Source organism: Mustelus asterias, chromosome 27, assembly GCF_964213995.1.
Source record: "Mustelus asterias chromosome 27, sMusAst1.hap1.1, whole genome shotgun sequence".
Classification (NCBI taxonomy): Eukaryota; Metazoa; Chordata; class Chondrichthyes; order Carcharhiniformes; family Triakidae; genus Mustelus; species Mustelus asterias.
In genome coordinates, this window is record NC_135827.1 from 17,167,818 (window position 1) to 17,191,622 (window position 23,805).

Below are 23,805 nucleotides of genomic sequence, written 5' to 3' on the forward strand. Positions count from 1 at the left end.
TCAGTTGGGTCGCTTGAGGGGTACAAGGTAGCAAGGAATGAGCTAAAAAAAGGGCTTAGGAGACCTAGGAGGGGGCATGAGAAGTCCTTGGCGGGTTGGAGCATGGAGTCAGAAGAGATAGGAGAGACGATGAATGAATACTTTTCTTCAGTGTTCACGAAGGAGAAGGGCCATGTATTTGAGGATGAGTGTGAGATACAGGTTGATAGGCTGGAGGAGGTAGATGTTCTGAGGGAAGGTGTATTAGCAATTTTGAAAAACCTGAGGGTCGATAAGTCCCCTGGGCCTGATGAAATATATCTTAGGATTCTTTGGGGGGCAAGGGATGAGATTGCAGAGCCTTTGGCTTTGATCTTTGGGTCCTCACTGTCCACAGGGATAGTGCCAGAGGACTGGAGAGTGGTGAATGTTGTTCCTCTGTTCAAGAAAGGAAATAGGAATGACCCTGGCAATTATAGGCCGGTTAGTCTTACTTCGGTGGTCGGTAAGTTAATGGAAAATGTCCTGAGGGATAGGATTTATGACCATTTGGAAAGATGCAGCTTAATCCGGGATAGTCAACACGGATTCATGAAGGGGAAGTCTTGCCTCACAAATTTGATTGAATTCTTTGAGGAGGTAACTAAGTGTGTAGATGAAGGTAGAGCAGTTGATGTCGTATACATGGATTTTAGTAAGGCGTTTGATAAGGTTCCCCATGGTCGGCTCGTGAAGAAAGTAAGGAGGTGTGGGATAGAGGGAAATTTGGCCGATTGTTTAAGTAACTGGCTATCTCATAGAAAGAAGTCTAACAACACCAGGTTAAAGTCCAACAGGTTTATTTGGTAGCAAAAGCCACTAGCTTAATAGAGGTTTATAAGATGATGAGGGGGATAGGTAGAGTGGACGTTCAGAGACTATTTCCTCGGGTGGATGTTGCTGCTAAATAAACCTGTTGGGCTTTAACCTGGTGTTGAAAGACTTCTTACTGTGTTTACCCCAGTCCAATGCCGGCATCTCCACATCATATCTCATAGAAGACAGAGGGTGGTGGTGGATGGAAAATTTTCAGACTGGAGACCAGTTACCAGAGGTGTACCACAGGGATCAGTGCTGGGTCCTCTGCTATTTGTGATTCTTATCAATGACTTGGAGGAGGGGGCTGAAGGGTGGATCAGTAAATTTGCTGATGACACCAAGATTGGTGGAGTAGTGGATGAGGTGGAGGGCTGTTGTAGGCTGCAAAGAGACATTGATTGGATGCAGAGCTGGGCCGAAAAATGGCAGATGGAGTTTAACCCTGATAAGTGCGAGATGATTCATTTTGGTAAGACAAATTTGAATGTGGATTACAGGGTCAACGGTAGGGTTCTGAGGAATGTGGAGGAACAGAGAGATTTTGGGGTTCATATCCACAGATCTCTGAAGGTTGCCACTCAAGTGGATAGAGCCGTGAAGAAGGCCTATTGTGTGTTAGCGTTTATTAACAGGGGGTTGGAGTTTAAGAGCCGTGGGGTTATGCTGCAACTGTACAGGACCTTGGTGAGACCACATTTGGAATATTGTGTGCAGTTCTGGTCACCTCACTATAAGAAGGACGTGGAAGCATTGGAAAGAGTGCAAAGGAGGTTTACCAGGATGCTGCCTGGTTTGGAGGGTAGGTCTTATGAGGAAAGGTTGAGGGAGCTAGGGCTTTTCTCTTTAGAGCAGAGGAGGATGAGAGGCGACTTAATAGAGGTTTATAAGATGATGAGGGGGATAGATAGAGTGGACGTTCAGAGACTATTTCCTCGGGTGGATGGAGCTGTTACTAGGGGGCATAACTATAAGGTTCATGGTGGGAGATATAAGAGGGATGTCCGAGGTAGGTTCTTTACTCAGAGAGTGGTTGGGATGTGGAATGGACTGCCTGCTGTGTCGGACACTTTAGGAACTTTCAAGCGGTTATTGGATAGGCACATGGAGCACACCAGGATGATAGGGAGTGGGATAGCTTGATCTTGGTTTCGGACAAAGCTCGGCACAACATCGAGGGCTGAAGGGCCTGTACTGTGCTGTACTGTTCTATGTTCTATGTTCTAATGTGGCCACTCCCAATTTTAATATGTGGTTATGCATTCCGACACATAGGTGTTGTTTTACTTATCGTCATTACTGTTTTGTGAGTAATTTTCACAGCACTCAGACTGGATAGTTTGCTAGGCTTAGATCGTATTGAGGCTTGTCAAGGTAGTGGAGGTAGTTTTGAAGATGCATCTCTTTGTGTTCATCACCCGGTGATATCATAGAATCCCTACAGTGCAGAAGAAGGCCATTCAGCCCATCGAATGCACCAACTCTCTGACAGAGTACCTTACCCAGGCCCTAACCCCCGTAACCCCACACATCTCCCATGGCTAATCCATCTAACCTACACAACTTGGGACGCTAAGAGGCAATTTAGCATGGCCAATCCACCTAACCCGCACGTCTTTGGACTGTGGGAGGAAACCTGGAGGAAATCCATGCAGACACGGGGAGAATGTGCAAACTCCACACAGACAGTCACCCAAGATCGGAATCAAACCCGGGTCCCCTGTCGCTGTGTGACAGCAGTGTTAACCACTGTGCCATCTTTTCAATAAACTTTGGGAGCTTGACAAAGAGCGTATTTTGGTACAGGTGGTGTGATATGTCATTCGGGCAGGATTTTACACCCCTTCCCGCAGCTGGGATCTTTGGTTTCTGCTGTAGCTACGCAAAATTCCACAGACTTCAGTGGGACTGGAAGACCCTGCCGGCGGCCAATGGTCAGCCGTATCCACAGCTGGAAAACACCACAGGGGACTGGAAAATGCTATCCATGGTTTCTCCTTGAAAGAATAGGGCACTTAACAGACTCTATTTTGAAGCTGTAAGACTTCCAATACCATAAACGAGAGGATTCCATCGTTACTAATCTGATGCAGGGCAAGAAAGTTCTAGTTAGCTCTGCTGACCAGAGCTGTAAAGCTCTTTGATAGTCAATCATATATACAAACTGAACATAAATATACTGTGCCGGTGGGCTATATAAAACGTAATTCAGTTTCTTAAGTCTTGTCCAATAGCAATTATTTATGGTGCAAGATTGGGAACATTAACCTCGTGGTGGGGAGAAGGGAAAGTGATGGAGCAAGACTGTGAGGATTGGGAGTTGTGACATTGCTTCCATGTTCCACTGCGTATGAAGTGAAATGACAATGAGACATACTTGGGATAGATCTGCCTTATGCTTTGGCAGATTTAACGTGGAATTTTCCCGTCCCGCCCACAATGAGAATAATAGTGGGTCGGGGGGAGGGTATAGACCATGCAAAGGTCCGTTGACCCCGGACAGGATTTTCCGGTCTTGGGGTGAGTGTAGCTCGAAAATCCCACCCTTAGAATTCAAATTATTTCCCAATGGCAAATTCGGGACCAATCTAACTCACTTTTCCCATTTCATAGAATCATAGAAACCCTACAGTACAGAAAGAGGCTATTCGGCCCATTGAGTCTGCACCGACCACAATCCCACCCAGGTCCTATCCCCATATCCCTACATATTTTACCCACTAATCCCTCTAACCTACGCATCTCAGGACACGATGGGGCAATTTTTTAGCATGGCCAATCAACCTAACCCGCACATCTTTGGACTGTGGGAGGAAACCGGAGCACCCGGAGGAAACCCACGCAGACATGAGGAGAATGTGCAAACTCCACACAGACAGTGACCCAAGCCGGGAATCGAACCCAGGTCCCTGGAGCTATGAAGCAGCAGTGCTAACCACTGTGCTACCGTGCCGCCCCAATTTATTGATAGTCAATCATATATATAGAACATAGAACATAGAACATAGAACATTACAGCGCAGAACAGGCCCTTCGGCCCACGATGTTGCACCGACCAGTTAAAAAAAAAAACTGTGACCCTCCAACCTAAACCAATTTCTTTTCGTCCATGAACCTATCTACGGATCTCTTAAACGCCCCCAAACTAGGCGCATTTACTACTGATGCTGGCAGGGCATTCCAATCCCTCACCACCCTCTGGGTAAAGAACCTACCCCTGACATCGGTTCTATAACTACCCCCCCTCAATTTAAAGCCATGCCCCCTCGTGCTGGATTTCTCCATCAGAGGAAAAAGGCTATCACTATCCACCCTATCTAAACCTCTAATCATCTTATATGTTTCAATAAGATCCCCTCTTAGCCGCCGCCTTTCCAGCGAAAACAATCCCAAATCCCTCAGCCTCTCCTCATAGGATCTCCCCTCCATACCAGGCAACATCCTGGTAAACCTCCTCTGCACCCTCTCCAAAGCCTCCACATCCTTCCTGTAATGTGGGGACCAGAACTGCACACAGTACTCCAAGTGCGGCCGCACCAGAGTTGTGTACAGTTGCAACATAACGCTACGACTCCTAAATTCAATCCCCCTACCAATAAACGCCAAGACACCATATGCCTTCTTAACAACCTTATCTACTTGATTCCCAACTTTCAGGGATCTATGCACACATACACCTAGATCCCTCTGCTCCTCCACACTATTCAAAGTCCTCCCGTTAGCCCTATACTCAACACATCTGTTATTCCTACCAAAGTGAATTACCTCACACTTCTCCGCATTAAACTCCATCCGCCACCTCTCGGCCCAACTTTGCAACCTGTCTAAGTCTTCCTGCAAACTACGACACCCTTCCTCACTGTCTACCACACCACCGACTTTGGTGTCATCAGCAAATTTGCTAATCCACCCAACTATACCCTCATCCAGATCATTAATAAATATTACAAACAGCAGTGGCCCCAAAACAGATCCCTGAGGTACACCACTTGTAACCGCACTCCATGATGAATATTTACTATCAACCACCACCCTCTGTTTCCTATCCGCTAGCCAATTCCTGATCCAATTTCCTAGATCACCCCCAATCCCATACATCTGCATTTTCTGCAGAAGCCTACCATGGTGAACCTTATCAAACGCCTTACTAAAATCCATATATACCACGTCCACTGCCTTGCCCCCATCCACCTCCTTGGTCACTTTCTCAAAAAACTCAATAAGGTTAGTAAGGCACGACCTACCTGCCACAAAACCATGCTGACTATCACCTATCAATTCATTACTCTCCAAATAACTATAAATCCTATCCCTTATAATTTTTTCCAACATCTTGCCGACAACAGAAGTGAGACTCACCGGTCTATAATTCCCGGGGAAGTCTCTGTTCCCCTTCTTAAACAATGGGACAACATTCGCTAACCTCCAATCTTCTGGTACTATACCAGAGGCCAACTCATATATATCAACTGAATATAAATATAGGTTTATTCACACTGAAAACCTGTTTAAAATAGGGCTCCAGGTCTATTACTTTCACAGTGGAAAGAGCTAAAAATAGAATCCTGAGATGCCACAATAGATTTTAGTGCGCAGGTTGATGTGATGTTTTCAATGGTGTTATGACCAGCTTAGGAGCGGTGTTTCACTCCTGACTTGGTTATAAAAGTTTGAATTTTAAAAATATGTGATATTACCAGTTAAAAATGTATTGAAACATGCATAGTTCAGTGTAAAAGTTAAGCCGGCCAGATTCCTTGAGTTAGTAAGAAAGGAGTTAATTTTATTATTAAAACTCACTCAGGTAAAAATACAGAAATCCTTAACAAGAAAGTTTAAAATATACAAAGGTGTTGAATTTCACAGTGATGCAAAAAAGGATACATACAACTTCCCCCAGGCATGCAGAAACAGAAATACAATTATAGAGAGTATCAGATGTTAAAAGTGAAAAAAAAGATAGTCAGAAAACATATCTTTTCCAAATGCATGTTCACAGCTCGAGAGTCACTTTCCACAGTCGCTTCTGCTTATTTGGTTTCTCATTGAAGTAGTTGCTGTGCAGTTTGACTCTCTTTTGTCTTGAAAACAGTGGTGCTGGTTTGGAATCCTCCTTTATGAACACGCTGTTTGCAGCAGTAAGTTCTTCTGGTGGGTTTTCAAACCAAAACAGGGCTCAGTTTTTGAAAAGGTTTCCAGACAGAGAGAGTGGGGGGGGGGGGGGTGAGTAAGGCTGTCATCCCTACTGCTCCTGTGGCAATCTCTGTCTGTTAGTTCACATTTAGTACAGTTTACAGCCAAAAGCTGTATCACGTAACCTCTCTCTTGTTTTGCTCCAGGATTGGGTGTGCACAAATGAGAAACATTTTGGCTCGGCAAACCTGACCGTTAAAATGGCTGCTTGCAGGCTGGGTTTTTGTTGCAGGGTATGGGTTAGATTGGGTGTCAGGCCCATCACCCAGAACAAGTGTGGAGGTTACTGGGTGTGGAGGCAGGCTGGGTGGAAGGCGTAGTGCTCCGACATGATGTTGGCATTTTCAAAAATGAAACAAAAAACATTCCTCACCCATCACTGACCCACGCACCTCCTGTGGCCCATCCATGCCAGCTCATAGAATCCTACAGTGCAGAAGGAAACCATTTAGCCCATCGAGTCTGCACCGACCACAATCTCACCGAGGCCCTATCCCCATAACCCAATGCATTTGCCCTAACTAGTCCCCTTGACACTAAGAGGCAATTTCCCATGGCCAATCCAGCTAACCTGGACATCTTTGAACTGTAGGAGGAAACCGGAGCACCCGGAGGAAACTCACACAGACACGGGGAGAATGTGAAAACTCCACACAGACAGTGTTCCAAGCCAGGAATCGTACCCGGGTCCCTGGCACTGTGAGGCAGCAGTGCTAACTACTGTGCCACCGTGCCGCCCACTCATGGTCCCACTCACTCTCCCTATTGTCTGGAAATCTGCTGTTCTTACCTGGTCTGGCCTACGTGTGACTCCAGAGCCACAACAATGTGGTTGACTCTCAACTGCCCTCTGAAATGGCCTAGCGAGCCACTCAGTTCAGGGGCAATAAATGATGGCCAGCCAGTAATGCCCATGTGTCACAAATTAATTTTTTTAAAAATCAAACATTAAGCTGAACATGGTGTTCAGTTGGGCTGCACTATGAGTAAACGTATAACATAACGTGGAATCGATTGACATTCCTAATCCTTCCACATGATATTTATTGAAAAATCTTTGTATAAATGTATAGCCTTTCTGAATACGTGTCAAGTTCCTGTTGACTGCCTCATGCATGTTGAAGGATCAGTCAGATAAGTGCCTGCTTGGTGCTGTTAATAATGGACAACATTTTTTACTTGAACCCCTTGGGCACATTAATTGCATCTCCCTCCTGCTTCCATTTACTCCTATCCTGCAATTTTATCTGAGTTGGCAAAACTGGTATTTAGATAAAATCTGGTGGAGATGGAGTTGTTACTTTGCGCTCCAATGTGATTAGAAATTCATCACAGAGCTCAATAATGTCAAGACTGGAGCTTCTCCAGCCTCCCTGACTATTGCTATAAATCTGCTGCCTTCAGGTATTTTTGTGGCGTGCTACCGTATTACCCAGAGTACTGGGTATTACCACACTATCCACTGTCCAGGGCACTGCCACATTCCGCAATGTGCCCAGGCATCATCATGTGCAGGAGGAATCATTACATTACACAATGTGTTGGCCGCTGCCAAGTGTGCACGGGGCCACTGGCAGAGAGGCTTGCCTTCTGCAGGCAAAGAGCAGAAACTTGGGCGGACACTGTGTGTGATTTTCTGACTCTGAATTGACGAGATAAGCTTCCAGCAACTGGGATGAAATAGGAAGTTGCAGGGAAGCGATTCCAGACATGAACAAAAATCAATGTGGTATGAGGAAACAAAAATAGAAAATGCTGGAAAATCTCAGCAGGTCTGACAGCATCTGTGGGGAGAGAATAGAGCTCTGATGAAGGGTCATCTAGGCTGGAATTTTACCAGCACGCCCGCCTGAGTCTCGTAAGTTCGCGCCCAAGGCCAATGGAGAATGCCATTTGGGGCAGGCGTGCCGGTAAAATCAGGGCCCTAGACTCAAAACGTTGGCTCTTTTCTCTCCCCACAGATGCTGTCAGACCTGCTGAGATTTTCCAGCATTTTCTGTTTTTGTTTCAGATTCCATCATCCGCAGTATTTTGCTTTTATCGTGGTATGATGAGATTGCTAAGGTTGTAGAAAACCACAGTGTAAAGTGGATCTGTAAGAGTGGAAAGAGAGTGCCGAAGAGGAATGTAACAATTATTTGGAATTCATTGTAAATCACTTCCTCTCTTGGAAATAAGCTTTTTTTCAGCAATGAGCTTGTGTGTTGGCCTGAAGTAACTTTTCCTATTTTATTTAAAATTAGTAATGAGCACAGGGTGAAATAGGATGGGTGCCTGGGGCTCACCCCCAAAAGATGCCAATTTTGATGCCCAACCACCAGATTTAAATGGCAAATCAAGGATCAATTAGGCTTGTTACTAAGCCAGTTGATAATACATGGCTCATGCTGTAAAACATTTGGCATAGGCAGCCAGACAGGAGGAGGAAGATCGATTTTTTTTTAACTCAAATGTTCTGCAGTCGCTCTCCAGGGGCTGCCCTTTGCTGATTGCAGGGTGGGCCCCTGAGTTTGAACCACCCCCCACTCCCTTCCTTCCTGCCTGCTCCTTCTCCACCTCAACCCTCTACTTAACTCCCCAGCCCGCCCCCAAAACCCTCCTGGCCCAATTCCCCGGATTTTCCTGCTCTGGCGATCTGTGTGCCTCGATTTTCTTCTTAATCTCCTGTAGACTTGGCAGCTGCCACTGATACCTTCCTGGCACTGCCAGGGTTGATGGAGCTGCCAACCAATCGGATTGGCTGGTAGCTCCAGAGAGCGGGCTTCACACGGGAGGGGATATACCATTCACCAATGCCCCCTCATCCATCCCCTTATTATTCAGCCATTGAATGGAATTTAGTTCCCACCCTGAGATGATTTTGGAGATGTGGAATATTGCGAGAGTTGGGGGGGATGGTGGTGGCACTTAAACAGATGGAAGAATGCAGAGTGGGAACCTCACCACCTTCCCAATTTCATCTTGATTAAGTATGGGAAAGGGGGGCCTTTCCACCCCCACCACCAATCAAAGTCATTAAGTGGGTAATGAATGCCCACTTAAGGACAGCACGCTGTTGCCGCTAGTATTCAACCAGCAGTGGGGGTGCCTCCTTGTCAGGATCCAGCTTTGGGAAAGAGATAGCGACTGAAAGTCAGGCCCCCTGCTCTTACATCCAATTGCCCCCTTAGCCCCATCCCGTGACCTCCATCCTGCCCTCACTCATCTATGGGGCCTGGGCTCTCTTACTTATCCTAGGCCCTTGTGGGTGCATTGCAAGTAAATGCAACCACTCCCACTGGCACTGTCTGCTATGGACAGCTGCTGGCCTCTGGCCACCAGCTCTCAGGGGGTGAGATTTCTGTCCTCGGGGGAGTGGGACTTCCGCCTCAGGGTCCTCGATCCTGGGAAAGGCCCAGTGCTGGCAACTTAAGTGCCTGATTTGCACTGAATACAGCAGGCCTACCCAAAGGAGGCTATTTGAGGTTCTCATCAGCTGCCCAGTTGGCAGGTGAAGCCCCTGTTGCTTGGATTAGATATCACCTGTTGTTGCAGCGTTGATCATATCCTAATGGATTAAGCGTACACCTCATAAGAAGAAGGTTGAAATAACTCCTCAGAGGCCGGTGTCCCTTCACCAGATTCACTTTATTTAAAACTCTGTTTCACTCCGAGAGTGCTTCAGGTACAAAGTCAGAATCCGAAGTGCCAGTGGACCCAATGTTCCCATATTTATGTACAGGTGAGGCTGCTTGATTGGGCAGGCAATCAGGGAGATCGGACTTCAAGAGGCCAACCTCATGGGCCTCGTTGAAGTCATTACAAGGGTCACGTGTCAACAGCTCCAGTTGTCTGTGCTGTGAACAGTACTGCACTATGAATAATGGCGGGAAATGGGCCTCTCAGAAAAACTGACTTTTGACTGTTTCTTGCAGGTACCCACAGTGCAAGGGAGGAGCCTCAGTTTGTGACTGCCCGTGCTGGTGACAGCGTGATTCTAGGATGTGATGTGGTGCACCCAGTGACGGGACAACAACCCCCTTACGTGGTCGAGTGGTTTAAGTTTGGAGTTCCCATCCCGATATTCATCAAATTTGGCTTCTACCCTCCTCATGTGGACCCTGAATATGCAGGTAGGATATCTCCAGGCAGCAAACTGGGGACCATCTCCCAGTAGCAGGTTTTAAGTAACTGGTATGGAATGACATGGTGTCATTTTGTGTAACAAATATTCCTGGGCAACATTGGAAAATCAGGAAAAGAATGAGGATTTGAGAGATTTCTTTTGAGTTCAGCAAGATTGGAAAACAGCTTTTTGTTGAGTGCATAAAACAGGAATGTTCCAAATTCTGACAAGTATTTAATTTGAGTCATTGGCCCACTTGATATAAGTATTGGTTTTTCTGACACATCTTGCTGCAGATCCACAGCAAACTAATTGTTTTTACAGCTTGTTTTGAAAAACATTGTTGTATGGCATGGTGGCACAATGGTTAGCACTGCTGCCTCACAACCAGGGACCCGGGTTTGACTCTAGTCTTGGGTGACTGTCTATGCGGAGTCTGCACATTAAGTTTATTTATTTATCAGTCACAAGTAAGATTACATTAACACTGCAATGAAGTTACTGTGAAATTCCCCTAGTCGCCACACTCCGGTGCCTGTTCGGGTCAATGCCGCTAACCAGCACGTCTTTCAGACGGTGGGAGGAAACCGGAGCACCCGGAGGAAACTCATGCAGACATGGGGAGAACGTACAAACTCCACACAGACAGTGACCCAAGCCGGGAATCGAACCCAGGTCCCTGGCGCTATAAGGCAGCAGTGCTAATCACTGTGCCATCCTGCCGCCCATGTCCCCATGTCAGTGTGGGTTTCCTCCAGGTGCTCTGGTTTCCTCCCATGGTCCAAAGATGTGTGGGTTAGGTGAATTGGCCATGCTAAATAGCCCTTTAGGTTTAGGGGGATTGGTGGGGTAAATGCACAGGGTTATGGGGATAGGGTGGGAAGGTGGACCTGGGTACAATGCTCTGCAGGAGCTTGTCTATGATTCTATGGGCGGGACTTAATGGCCTCGCTCATCCAGAAACCATAAAATTCCGCCCGAGGTCAACGGACTTTTCCATGATCCGCACCTCGCCCACTCCAATTTCCGTGATGGGCAGGATGGTAAAATTCCAGCCTATGAGTTTAATCCAGTTGTTTAGTCGTGCCCATCAGAACTGGATCTTGATCCATATTCTCTCGCCTGACATTGTTGAGGAAGCCACAGTGTCTATCCAACTGGAAGGAACAACCTGACATAAAACTCTTACAAGTATTGTCAACATTCAAAGTTCTTGAGTGTATGTTCAGTCCTTCTGACAGGAACTGCAGGTCATCCTGCCTCTGAACCCAGCTTGGCTGGTTTTCTATCGCTCCTTGGTTATCCACAGTAAAGTCAAATTATTTATTTTTCTGACATAATGGGAATACCACATAGTTAGTTTTCTGGATTTTCCTTTTAAAGCCATGTGTTCATGGTCTGGCTTTCAATAACTCTGATGTCTGAAATTGTACTCTGTGATATTAGCCTGTGGCAGGTGGGACAGGGATGATGGAGAAGTCCGTTGACCTCGGTCAGGATTTTCCGGCCTTGGGGCGAATGCAGCCAGAAAATCCCGTCCTCAGTCTCTTGCTCTCACTCTCGCTCACTCTCACTCGGTCTCAGCCTTTCAGTCACTCTCTCATTCTTGCTCTTGCTCTCTCATTGTTTCCCTCTCACTCCCTTGTTATCTCTCTCTCATACTCTCACTTGCTTTCACTCTCCCATTCTCACTCTCAAGCTCACTCTCTCACAGTAGCTATTCTTATAATAAGCTAAACACAATAAAAAATGGAGTCCCTTCCCACTTCATAGAATCATAGAATCCCTACAGTGCAGAAGGAGGCCATTCGGCCCATCAAGTCTGCACCGAGCACAATCCCACCCAGCCCCTATCCCCATAACCCCATGCATTTACCCTAGCTAATCCCCTTGACACTAAGGGACAATTTAGCATGGCCAATCCACCTGACCCATACATCTTTGGATTGTGGGAGGAAACTGGAGCATCTGGAGGAAAGCCACGCAGACATGGGGAGAATGTGCAAACTTCACACAGACAGTGACCTAAGCTGGGAATCGAACCCGGGTCCTTGGTGCTGTGAGGCTGCAGTGCTAATCATTGTGCCACCGTGCCGCCCCAAAACTGGGGCAGTGAAAAGGACACATCATCAGGCAAACAAATTATTGAGCAACAGGAATTTTAATAACAAATGAACTGAAAGAATCACTCATACAAGCAAATTTTTTTTTAAAATCTGAAAGTCCTTTTATATTTAAATTAGCCTTCATAAACTTTTCATTATCGCCAGGAAAGGTTATATTGTAAAATACGTGCTTATGACTCCTAGGAAAACATTAGGAGTAAACTTACAGCCCACAGTTTGCAGCCACGGCCTCAGTCAATGACCAGCTGTATCGGCACAACAGGGATTGTCAGCCTTTCCATTCTCGGATGCCAGTAGGAGTTGATATTTGTTGCCCAGTCCGGAAGCAGCTTTATGCCAAGAGCCTACGGAAACCCTTCGCACCTGTCTCATTTTTTTTTTCTCTGACTTTCGCTTCCACTTTTCATTGTGTCTTGTTTTTTTAGTATTTACATTTCCCTCCCCCTTCACTGGACTCCAGCTGCCTGGATTCATGGGGCTAAATTGTACCACAGACTTTGGGACCATCATGTCCCTAAGTGGGACTGGCTCGGCAATCTTCCCACTGCCGGCCTCCTGGTTGGCTGCCTCCAGACTCGTGGTCCAGTTAATGATGGCGGGCAGGCTCCTGTTGGCCCAATCAGAGGGTCCGCAGCTCTGAAGCCTCAGTAGCCCCCTTCAGGAGCAGTGAGGCCGGTAAGAGATCTTGAGATGCCCTTGGACAGGTATCTTAAAATTAAAGGGTAGGATGCCCCAGGGCATTAGGCCCTGGGGGACCAGAGGGGAAATCCTCTCCTTTGGGATCATTGGGGCTTCACCGGTTCCCTTCCCGGGCCATGAAACCTTCTTTGAGCCTCAGGTTCTGAGGGTTGCAGAAGTGATCCTGCCTCCATCAAGCTGATGGCCTCCCCACGTAGCAAGCAGCCATTCTGCCACTGGCGACATGCCAATGATCCAGTAAAATTTGTCCATAATTGAGTACTTAATTGGTCAAATAGACTGACACTTCTGTGGAATTGGGAAAACCGCCCCACAGCAGGACAGCGACAGGGTGTCACCCTATTTAATTCAGGAAAATTAAAATCTAAAAAGTTTAGCCTTTATAGTCCAGAAAGAGGACATTTGTATCCTCTGGCACCCCTTGGATAGAAACATCCATTCCGTCCCAACTGATACCTTTAAAACATTTTTTTTTCCATGACCTTCATTAACCTTTTCCTTCTTATTATAAAAGCAAAATGCTGGAAACAAACAAAAACAGAAAATGCTGGAAAATCTCAGCAGGTCTGACAGCATCTATGCAGAGAGAATAGAGCCAATGTTTCGAGTCTAGATGACCCTTTGTCAGAGGGGAGAGGAGAGCAGTAGTGGGCAGTTTATGTTCAACGCAGATTGGGACACCTTTTTAAAAGGGTGCCCCGATCTCTGGGTTTGCCCATTCTATCGGGCCCTTCCCCGCTAGCATGATGGCAGAAGCCATGACCCCAGATTCCCCATACATAAAGTGCTGGAGAATCTGGAGAGGAAACTCGGCTGTGCAGCTGGCGAGCTACACCACGGTTTCCCATTGCAACCAACATTCAAATATCAGAAGATTCCATTCTATATATTTAAGTCGGGATTCATATATTCATTTGCATGTAAATAACAAAATGAATGCCAATATTGTATATTAAGAAAAGCCAATGAGAGAGAAGCTAGTTAAACAATAGAGCTAAGTTCCCAAATATCTTAAGAAATTATTGGTGATTCAAGATCCTGGTCCAGCTTAACAATATTCTCCATGATTCCTTGGGAGGTTTTCTTCACTGAGAAGGAATGAGGTTGAATATTTTGTCATTTACCAGTCCAAGTGCATAATATTTGACTGAGATCATTCTTTGCAAATCCTTCATTATCTATCACAAAGATGTGATCAAGTATGAGGCATAATTTTTCTCTTCACTGAATAATGTAAATCATTTTACAATATTCGATCACTCGCAGCACTGTTTCCTGATCTGTTACCGTGGGGAAAGAAGTTATTGCTGGGGTTATATTTTACATTGTATGAAAGTGCATGCAGCCAAGTAATCTGAAAAAAACCGTTGCCATCTGAACTGACTTGTAGTCTTGTGAGTATCTTGACAATTATTTTATTACCTTACAACTGTAAACCTGGTTTGAATCAATATTTTATATTTTATGTATATATTGTTAGAGTCCCGGACTTGAACCCCAAGTTATATTATGAAGATAGACTAGTCTCCAACAATTTTTCTATTTTAGCATAAATGTGAGGATAAGATATTTTACCCCAGGAGTAATTTCACTGACAAAATAGGGATATTTTACAGTGAAACAAACTTTATTCAGTGACACAGTTTAAACATAATGTTAACAAATGAAGCAACTTAACTTTTAAAGCTTGAACAATATTTAAAAATGAAAAGGAAGCAACTTTAATTTCTAACTTATCACTATTTCAGTTCCAAATAAGCCCCAATTATGCATAAATCAAATCCACTTTTAAATAATTATAGTTAGCAAACCTAGGCATACTTGCTTTAACATTTGTAAACAGTCTTGGAGCTTTCAGAGAGAAATAGAATTCCAGAAGTCTGCAAAATCCTTCTAACTTCAACCGGGCTTCAGCTACAAACTAACTGCTTTCTGCAAAAGCTATTTTCGCTCTGCTGCAGGCCCAGCTGTGCACATTAACCACATCATCACGTGGCCCTGTCAGTCACTCTAATCATTAATGCCAGAACTTAAGTAAACAAAAGTCCATTAGCTCGCCTTAAAATAAACACTCGCATACTAAAATGAATAATTGTCCTGCACTCCCAAAGCCTGAGTGAGCTATATTCTTCCCAGACACACCGACCACCTGCAGTAAAAGCTGAATTTTCAAACTTTCCCCTCAAACACAAAAAATATACATATTTATCTATATCAATTGCACTACAATCATCACACTACTCATTTGGTGTTTTGAACTCCCAGGACTGAGTGTGGTAATGAAGCCTATATAGTTATCCCATCGTAAGTAAAATTGCCTGCTAATCTTCATTACTTGGCACAAAGCAATTAATAGTGCTTAATAGAATTTTTTTTCTAATTTGGTGAGGTGGCTTTAGAAGCAGCATTGAAAGGAAGTCTCTGAACAATAGGAACAATAAAATAATCTGATGACCAGTCTCACACCTGGGGTGGGATTTTCTCACAATGCCGAATGTTTTGTGATGGTGGAGGTGACCACTATTGGTTGGGAGTGGGATCTTCATCAACATCCTCAAATCCATAGATGAAATGGGTTGTAATTACAAGGAATATGTAAGTGTCAATTCTAGGTTTGAGATATTGAATGCTAGAAGTTGTTCTTCTGAACATCAGAACAGAGAGCTGCTTACAGCTGAGCGACTTTGAATAGAAATAAGATGTCAAAATTGACATTTTGTTGTCTCCTTTATAATTATGAACTTCAGTGGTTTCAGGGATAAAGCAGGTGTGTGGGATAAGGTAGAATGCTGTATCGGCGAGCCAGTGCAGACTTGATGGGCTGAATGGCCCCCTTCTGCAGTGTAAGCATTTTGTGAAAATCCAAAGCCCATTCCTGCTCGAAAGATCTTAACCTCCTAACTTGATAGAAGCAGACAACTAAGCTAGCGTTTGTTGGATTTAAACTATTTCTCACCCAATTATCATTACTGCAATTAAGGATTGCTAATGACAGAAAAATACAAGAACCTTATTATCCAAGAAAGACATTCAAGTTACCGAACCCCCCCCCCCCCCCCCCCCCCCCCCCCCGCCTCATGCCAGACTCTCAGCAATCTTCTAGTAGCTGCCTGGAATGTAATTTACCTGACGAGAGAGATGAGAAACATAGGAACTGGAAGTAATATCAAAGCCCACAGGTATGTAACTAATTAAAGAAAATGAGTGGTAATGCTGTGTAACACGGCACATTGTAGGATTTTACAATTCAGCTGACAGCAGTACTGTGATGTTTGGCTTGCTCTTCAGGCTTTGGTGTTATGTTGATAAATAACCTGGATTTTCATTGCGTGTAGGAGTGTGTGTTGCCATAATGAGGCCTGAGTGCGGTAGTTGCATTGCCTCCACATTAGCAACAGAAAGAAATCAAAGGATCTACAGATTCCATTTGGTTCACCAGCATGTGAAAATCTACAATTTAATATTTGGAAACAGTTGAAATATTGTATTTCTCATTCCTTTATTTTGGGGGTACAGTGGGCATCAAAAGATCCTCTGCATGTTGATTTAGTGGAAGATGACAGTGCATTAGCAATTCACTACTGGGTGTTCTGTATTTGCACCCAGTCTTCATTCAACGCAGCTTTCTATAGAGCAGGTATTCTGGCAATACACTATAGTACCAACATCAGGGAAATCATGACTGTACGCCCATAATTCCATATCTGAATTGATACTGATTTTAATGAGGGGATGTTGGATATATTCTAGATGGTGAATCAACTCTTTCTCAAGGAGGGAGGGAAAGAAAGACAATTATATTCATATAGCGCCTTTTCTGACCACCGGGCATCACATGAAGTACTTTTGAAGTCCATTCACTGTTATAATGTAGGGAAGGTGGCAGCCAATTTACACACAACAAGCTTCATGGACAGTAATGACCAAATACTCTGTTTTCAATGATGTTGATTGAGGGATAAATATTGGCCAGGGCGCCAGGAATAATTTAACTGCCCTTCTTCGATCTGGTGCCTTTGGATCTTTTACATTCATCTGAGAGGGCCTGTGGCCTCGGGTTAATGTCTCATTCAAAAACTGGCACATTTGACAGTGTAGCACTTCCTCAGTGGACATTGCAGCTTTGATTTTTTTTTGTGCTCAAGTCCAAGAGTGGAACTTGAACTTGAACCCTGTGACTCGGACAAGAGTGCTATCAATTGAGCCATGGCCGATGCTGGAAGGGTAATTGGGAGGTGGGGTGGGGAGTGAGTTTGGTTAGCCGGGCCCTAGTACACTTTTGGTTTTCTTACAGAATGTTACAGCTGGCAGACTGTTGTCACTGCTCTGCCAAGGAAGACTGAAGTGGAGAGGGAATAAAACATGAGACAAAAAAGCAACATAAATGTTGTAACTTTCACCTCCTCAGCATCATGAGAAGCCACATACTTCACAACCCCATTGATCGTCGGGTTAGATTCCCAATCCCTGGATGACTAAACTTCACGTCTATCAGTATCATACATAGTAACTGTAAGGGTTTAGCACAGACTGTTTGAGTCCTGCACTGTCAATATTGAAGGACCAAAGTCAGTGTGAGTCTGAAGACTCTTCTTCAGATGTTGTGATGTTCACTGTTGGTTCGCCCACTGTGATTGGTGCTACAACACACTGTGTATGGCAATTCTTTCCCACAGTAAACCGTACAATGCAGTTTGGAGGTGGTGGCACCCAGCTGGTTCACTAATGACTTCTAGAGAATGAAATATGCCATCCTTACCCAGTCTGTGATGCCAGGTCTACAGCAATCTTGTTGATTCTTAATTGCCCTCTGGAGTCGCCTCGCAGTTGAAGGGCAATTCAGGATGTGGATTGAAGGCTGGCACAGCCAATGATGCCCACATCCCATTATGTGGCCCCCTAAGCACCTTAATTTGGGTTTGGGCAGGCATCCTGTCTAAGGCCCTGCCTGCCCCACTGTAAAGTCACAGCTGGATGGGGGTGGGCAGAATCCCAGAGGGAATCCCATCCATGCTATTTTACACAGTCCCACACCCCCACAAGGTTTCAGAAGCTGCCAGGTGGAAGCATAAAATTCGAACCATTGTTATTTTTAAAACACTCTTGGTCTTACCCCTCCCTATCTTTGTAAACTACTCCAGCCTGACAACTCATCCACCTTGAGCTCTTTGTTCTTCCAAATCTGTCCTTCTCTGCATTTGCCCCACATTTTGCCCTCGATCTTCAGTTTGCTTTCAGCTGCCAAGTCCCCGAGCTCTGAGATTAGCTCCATCGACCCCTCTTCGCTTAACGTTTCTCCCCTTCATTGTCCTCTTTAAAACCCACCCCTGTCCTAGCTTTTGGTCAGTCCTTCTAATATCTCCTTTAGTTTGGCATCTATTCATTCAGGTATCACTTTGAGATTTTTCTATGTTAAAGGTGCTGGATCGATTGTTTTTGATTTTGACGGCCAATATTGAAAGAATCAGAACAAATTAAAAAATAATGCTACGCTGATTAATCTTTGCAGAGGATTGTCCAGATAAATCTATAAGTGTGATCTGTTGATAATCCATATTATTGATAAAACAATAGCATTGGGTTGTCAGCCCCTGTTGACCTTTTGTCAGGTTTCCTGATTTTCTTTCTTCATCCAGTGTATTTTGCTGACTGTACTGTTCTTCTTCTGTCGCAAGATAATTCGGCCAAGTTTTAATGAACTTTTGATGTGGTATGTGTTAGAATGTAACCAATGATAACATTGGATCTGTTGTCGTGTGACCAATGGTAGCAAGCTCTAAGGGTCAGCTGACCCAGTAAACTAACCAATGACAAAATGATGTGATGATCAGTTGGCTCAGTATAAATAAGAACCTGTTGGGTATTATGGAGGAAACTTGGAATGGCCCAGGGTGAGGCCTCAAGTGTTAGAGTAATGAAGTTTCTTCATTAAACCTTTTTCTTTTATTTATCTGTTGGAGTAAGTTTTGTTTCATTTTATTGCCTCCAACCAAAGAGTATCTTCTGCTGAATGAACAGTGTGGGTGTGCAACAAGGATAAAAGCATACAGGAAGTTAAGACAGTGTTCCAAATATTATGCACATCATGGAGTCAGGTGGCTTGGCTGTTTGTGTCTATATGTTCAGTGTTAAGAACCCTGATGATTTTAAGATGTGAGGGTATCCCAAAACCCAGAAGGGTAACTTGGAACTCTTCATTATTTATTTTGCAAATTGGTATAATATGAGGAAAGATATGCAAACCAGTGAGGAAATGTACAGTCTTGCTGTAATCATTCAAATAAAATGTGTAATACCTTGTTCTATCCGACAGGAAGCAGAGAGTCGGAATAAATGGGTGCTTTTCTGGTTGGCAGATGGTAACTAGTGGCGTGCCGCAGGGATCGGTACTGGGGCCTCAACTATTTACCATTTATATAGACGATCTGGAGGAGGGGGCTGAGTGTAGGGTAACAAAGTTTGCAGACGACACAAAGATAAATGGAAAAGTGAATCGTGTGGAGGGCGTAGAAGGTCTGCAGAGAGATTTGGACAGGCTGAGTGAGTGGGCGAGGATCTGGCAGATGGAGTATAACGTTCACTTTGGAGGAAATAATAGCAAATTGGATTATTATCTAAATGGAAAAAGATTCCAACATGGTACTGTGCAAAGGGACCTGGGGGTCCATGTGCATGAGACACAAAAACCCAGTCTGCAGGTGCAACAGGTGATCAAGAAGGCAAATGGGATGTTGGCCTATATCGCATGGGGGATAGAATATAAAAGCAGAGATGTCTTGCTGCATCTGTACAGGGCATTGGTGAGGCCGCAGCTGGAATACTGTGTGCAGTATTGGTCCCCTTATTTGCAGAAGGATATATTGGCCTTGGAGGGAGTGCAGAGAAGGTTCACCAGGTTGATACCAGAGATGAGGGGTGTAGATTATGAGGAGAGACTGAGCAGATTGGGTTTGTACTCGTTGAAATTTAGAAGGCTGAGGGGGGATCTTATAGAGACCTATAAGATAATGAAGGGGCTGGATAGGGTAGAGATGGAGAGATTCTTTCCACTTAGAAAGGAAGCTAGAACTAGAGGGCACAGCCTCAAAATAAAGGGGGGTCAGTTTAGGACAGAGTTGAGGAGGAACTTCTTCTCTCAGAGGGTGGTGAATCTCTGGAATTCTCTGCCCACTGAAGTGGTGGAGGCTACCTCGTTGAATATGTTTAAATCACGGATAGATGGATTCCTGATTGGTAAGGGAATTGGGGGTTCTGGGGATCAGGCGGGTAAGTGGAACTGATCCACTTCAGATCAGCCATGATCTTATTGAATGGCGGGGCAGGCTCGAGGGGCTAGATGGCCTACTCCTGCTCCTATTTCTTATGTTCTTATGTTCTCTGTTCTTTTGACTTCAATTATCTTAAGACGTTCTCGCTGTCCCAATTCCCTGGTTATCTGGGCAGTAACTGATTCTTTGGGAAGCCTGCCGCTTTGCAGCTCCCATCCCGTCCAGTCATTCTTCTGGCAGAGTTGAGAGATGTTCACTCCCTGATGTTCTTCAACTGCAATATATCCAGCTAAAACTAAAATCTAAAAGTTTTTCTATCTTACAAGGACGCCGATTACTGAGCAACCACTGCTAGTTTATTTATTCTTCACATAGTAACCCTCTTTAAGCACAATAGAAATACAGTCCAAAGATGTGCGGGTTAGGTTGATTGGTCATGCTAAAAATTGCCCTTCGTGTCCTGAGATGCGTAGGTTGGAGGGATTAGTGGGTAACTATGTAGGGATGTGGGGGTCGGGCCTGGGTGGGATTGTGGCCGGTGCAGACTCAATGGGCCGAATGGCCTCTTTCTGTACTGTAGGGTTTCTATGATGTACTCTCTTCCAGTTGGAATTTAACCAACCCCGACACATAGAAACATCTTTGTCCAGCATGAATCTAACTGCAGGTTTTACCTTTCCAGGCACAGAAACATTCAATTATACCCACTTAAAACTATTCTAATGTCTACCAATACAAATATAAATCCCTTTGCTTCCCGAACAATCTCACCATATTAAATGTTGTTCCCCCACCCCCTCCTCCTCCGTGCACCATGAAACACATCTTGGCGTTTTAAATATCTTGGAGGGGATTAAATTCCCACAAAGAGTGTGGGATTTGACAACTGTTATTGCTCTGTCACTAGCCTTACTCACAATCTCGAGGATCACCTTTGTGCACTGTCTCCAGGCTCTAGAGGAGCCACATTTCTGCTGCTGACCTCTGTGGTCACACCCATCCATGTCTACTTGGTTAAAGCGGTTTCCCTCTTTCTCCTATCCTTGGGAGAGTTCATCCCACTACTGGGAAGTTGCTGCATCCTCCAAAAGCAAAGTGTTGATGAGCCATTCAAAACCCTATGTCTTGATCCCTTTACTTGGAAATCCTTCCTCTGACAGAATTGACACATGATACCCTGTGCACTCACTGATTGGCAGGGATACCTGGATGTGGGATACTAATAAACACAAAGTGTTGGGAAATCTCAGCAGATGGAGAGAGAAACAGAGTTCTTGTTTCAAGACAATATGACTTTTCTTCAGAACTTTGGGCGGCACGGTGGCACAGTGGTTAGCACTGCTGCCTCATAGCGCCAGGGACCTGGGTTCAATTCCCAGCTTGGGTCACCGTCTGTGTGGAGTTTGCACGTTCTCCCCGTGTCTGTGTGGATTTCCTTCGGGTTCTGTGATTTCCTCCCACACTCCAAAGATGTGCGGGTTCGGTTTATTGGCCACGCTAAATTGCCCCTTAGTATCCCAGGGTGCGTAGGTTAGAGGGCCTAGTGGAGTAAATATGTGGAGTGATGGGGATAGGATCTGGGTGTGATTGTTGCTGCTGCAGGCTCAATGGGCCGAATGACCTCACTCTTGTAGGGATTATATGGCTTCTAACTGAGAGAAGCTGATGCTAAGCCTGAGTTAAGGAGCCTTCGCAAAGGCCATTGAAATCTTTAATGGGCTCCCAACCCACGTATAGTCTCGCCTTTTCGCCAAGAACTAATGTGAGCGAATTCACGCTGACTCAGTGTTGATGGGCTTCATTGAATTTGATAGAAAGAGAACATGTATGAAGAACAAATGTTGTCTGCTCCACCAATGCTGTGAAAAGAGTCACATAACATGGGACAGAATTTTACTTTCACCGTCAGTGGATTTATAGGCAAGGGGGTGAGTATAATCTTTTTTGGAAGGCTTCCCACTGGGTTCCCGCCAACCTCGTCCTCAATTTTACGCTGTGTCAGGAAAAGACCTTGGCCCAATTGAGGCCCTTAAGTGGCTAAATACTGATCGTGAAAAGGCCGTTTCCCAGCCCGCCTAATTGTCAGGTTGGTGGGGTAGTTTAGGGACAGGGAGGAAGCCCAAAAATTAACATGTTCATGCCTCAGGCGGGAAGGGGTAGGGCGCCTCCATCAGCAGCCTCCTTTTAACATTGGGCATCTCCTCCCAAAAGGTATGACCCTTGCAAGGGCTCCCTCTGCACACCTCTGCTCCGATCCCCACCCCCAGCCTCTCCAGTGACATCCCAACTCCTCCTCTGTCCAATTCTCGCCCCAGGCCTCAACTATCCTCCCTGTCCTGAGACCCATCCAAAGCTTACCTGGTCTTGGACACCCGGAATCTAGGCTCTGGGAACTGCTTGCAGTTCCAGTGCTGTCCACTGCAGCTTCTGGCACTGCAGGGACTCCCGACTGAGGCCCGGTAGTCCAACCCCAGCCAATGAACATGTATCGGAGTGTGAAATGGCTATTGAGCAGTCAATATGGGTGGAGATATGTTTGCCACTGACTCCTCAGGCAGCTGGGAATGATATTCGGCCATCCAAAATATCCTGGCCAGATCATAAAGTCAACATGAAAATGTAAACCGTAACGAACATACCTGGCCAATGAGAGCTTGAAAGGGTGGCATGGTGGCACAGTGATTAGCACTGTTGCCTCACAGTGCCAGGGATTCAGGTTCAATTCCAGCTTCAGGTGACTGCCTCTGCGGTGTTCTCCTGTGTCTGCGTGAGTTTCCTCTGGGTGCCCCAGTTTCCTCCCACAGTCCGAAAGATGCGCTGGTTAGGTGCATTGGCCATGCTAAATTCTCCCTCAGTGTACCCGAACAGGTGCCGGAGTGTGGCAACTGGGGGATTTTCACAGTAACTTCATTGCAGTGTTAATGTGACACTAATAAATAAACTTTAAACTTAATCCAATGCTTTGGATGTGAGCTACACAGGAAGGAAGTTTGGCTGTCCCAATGAGAGGGTTTGGAGAAATGAAAGCAATGACCTGAGAATTGGGACCAATCTCAGTGAGTGCTGCTAACTTGCTGCGCAAGGGCTTTGCTGAACCAAGTCTCCCAGCGTGATGGAGAGCAACATCAGCAGTGGAGAATGAGAACCTGCCCCGTAATTATAATTATAAAACCAAACGCACAAGTACTCAATCCAACCAGCTGCAGATCCTGTTTATCAAGCTATTGACATCATACCGGTCGGTGGCAGGTCAAATTTGGACATATTATTAATAGATTTTTTAGGGAGGTCAGCCAACTGATTTGCATGACATCTACCCAGTGCTCGGAGGAAAAAGCCATATTTTAACTCAAAATTTCTCCATCATCGATACCTTCAAAAATACAGGGCGAGATTCTCCAGCCTCCCAGCCACACGTTTCCTGCCGGCGGGAGGTGGCGTGTTGTTTGCAAGCGGCAGGATTCCCTGGTCCCACCGCTATCAATGAGAATTCCCATTGACGTCACCCCACATCGATGGGAAACCCGCGGGCGGGGTTACGATGCCGGCGGGACCGGAGAATCCCACCTGCGTGAACGGC

At 45.3% G+C, this 23,805-nt stretch overlaps 1 protein-coding gene across 1 annotated transcript in view; it reads left to right on the plus strand.

Annotated features, from left to right (window-relative positions):
* The window catches only part of igsf9bb (immunoglobulin superfamily, member 9Bb), a 683,212-nt gene that overhangs the window by 153,076 nt on the left and 506,331 nt on the right, over positions 1–23,805 (plus strand). The window contains exons 2-3 of the mRNA XM_078198934.1: positions 6,174–6,246; positions 9,942–10,139. Of these exons, the coding sequence (XP_078055060.1) occupies positions 6,174–6,246; positions 9,942–10,139 (271 nt within the window). The remainder of the gene's footprint in view (positions 1–6,173; positions 6,247–9,941; positions 10,140–23,805) is intronic.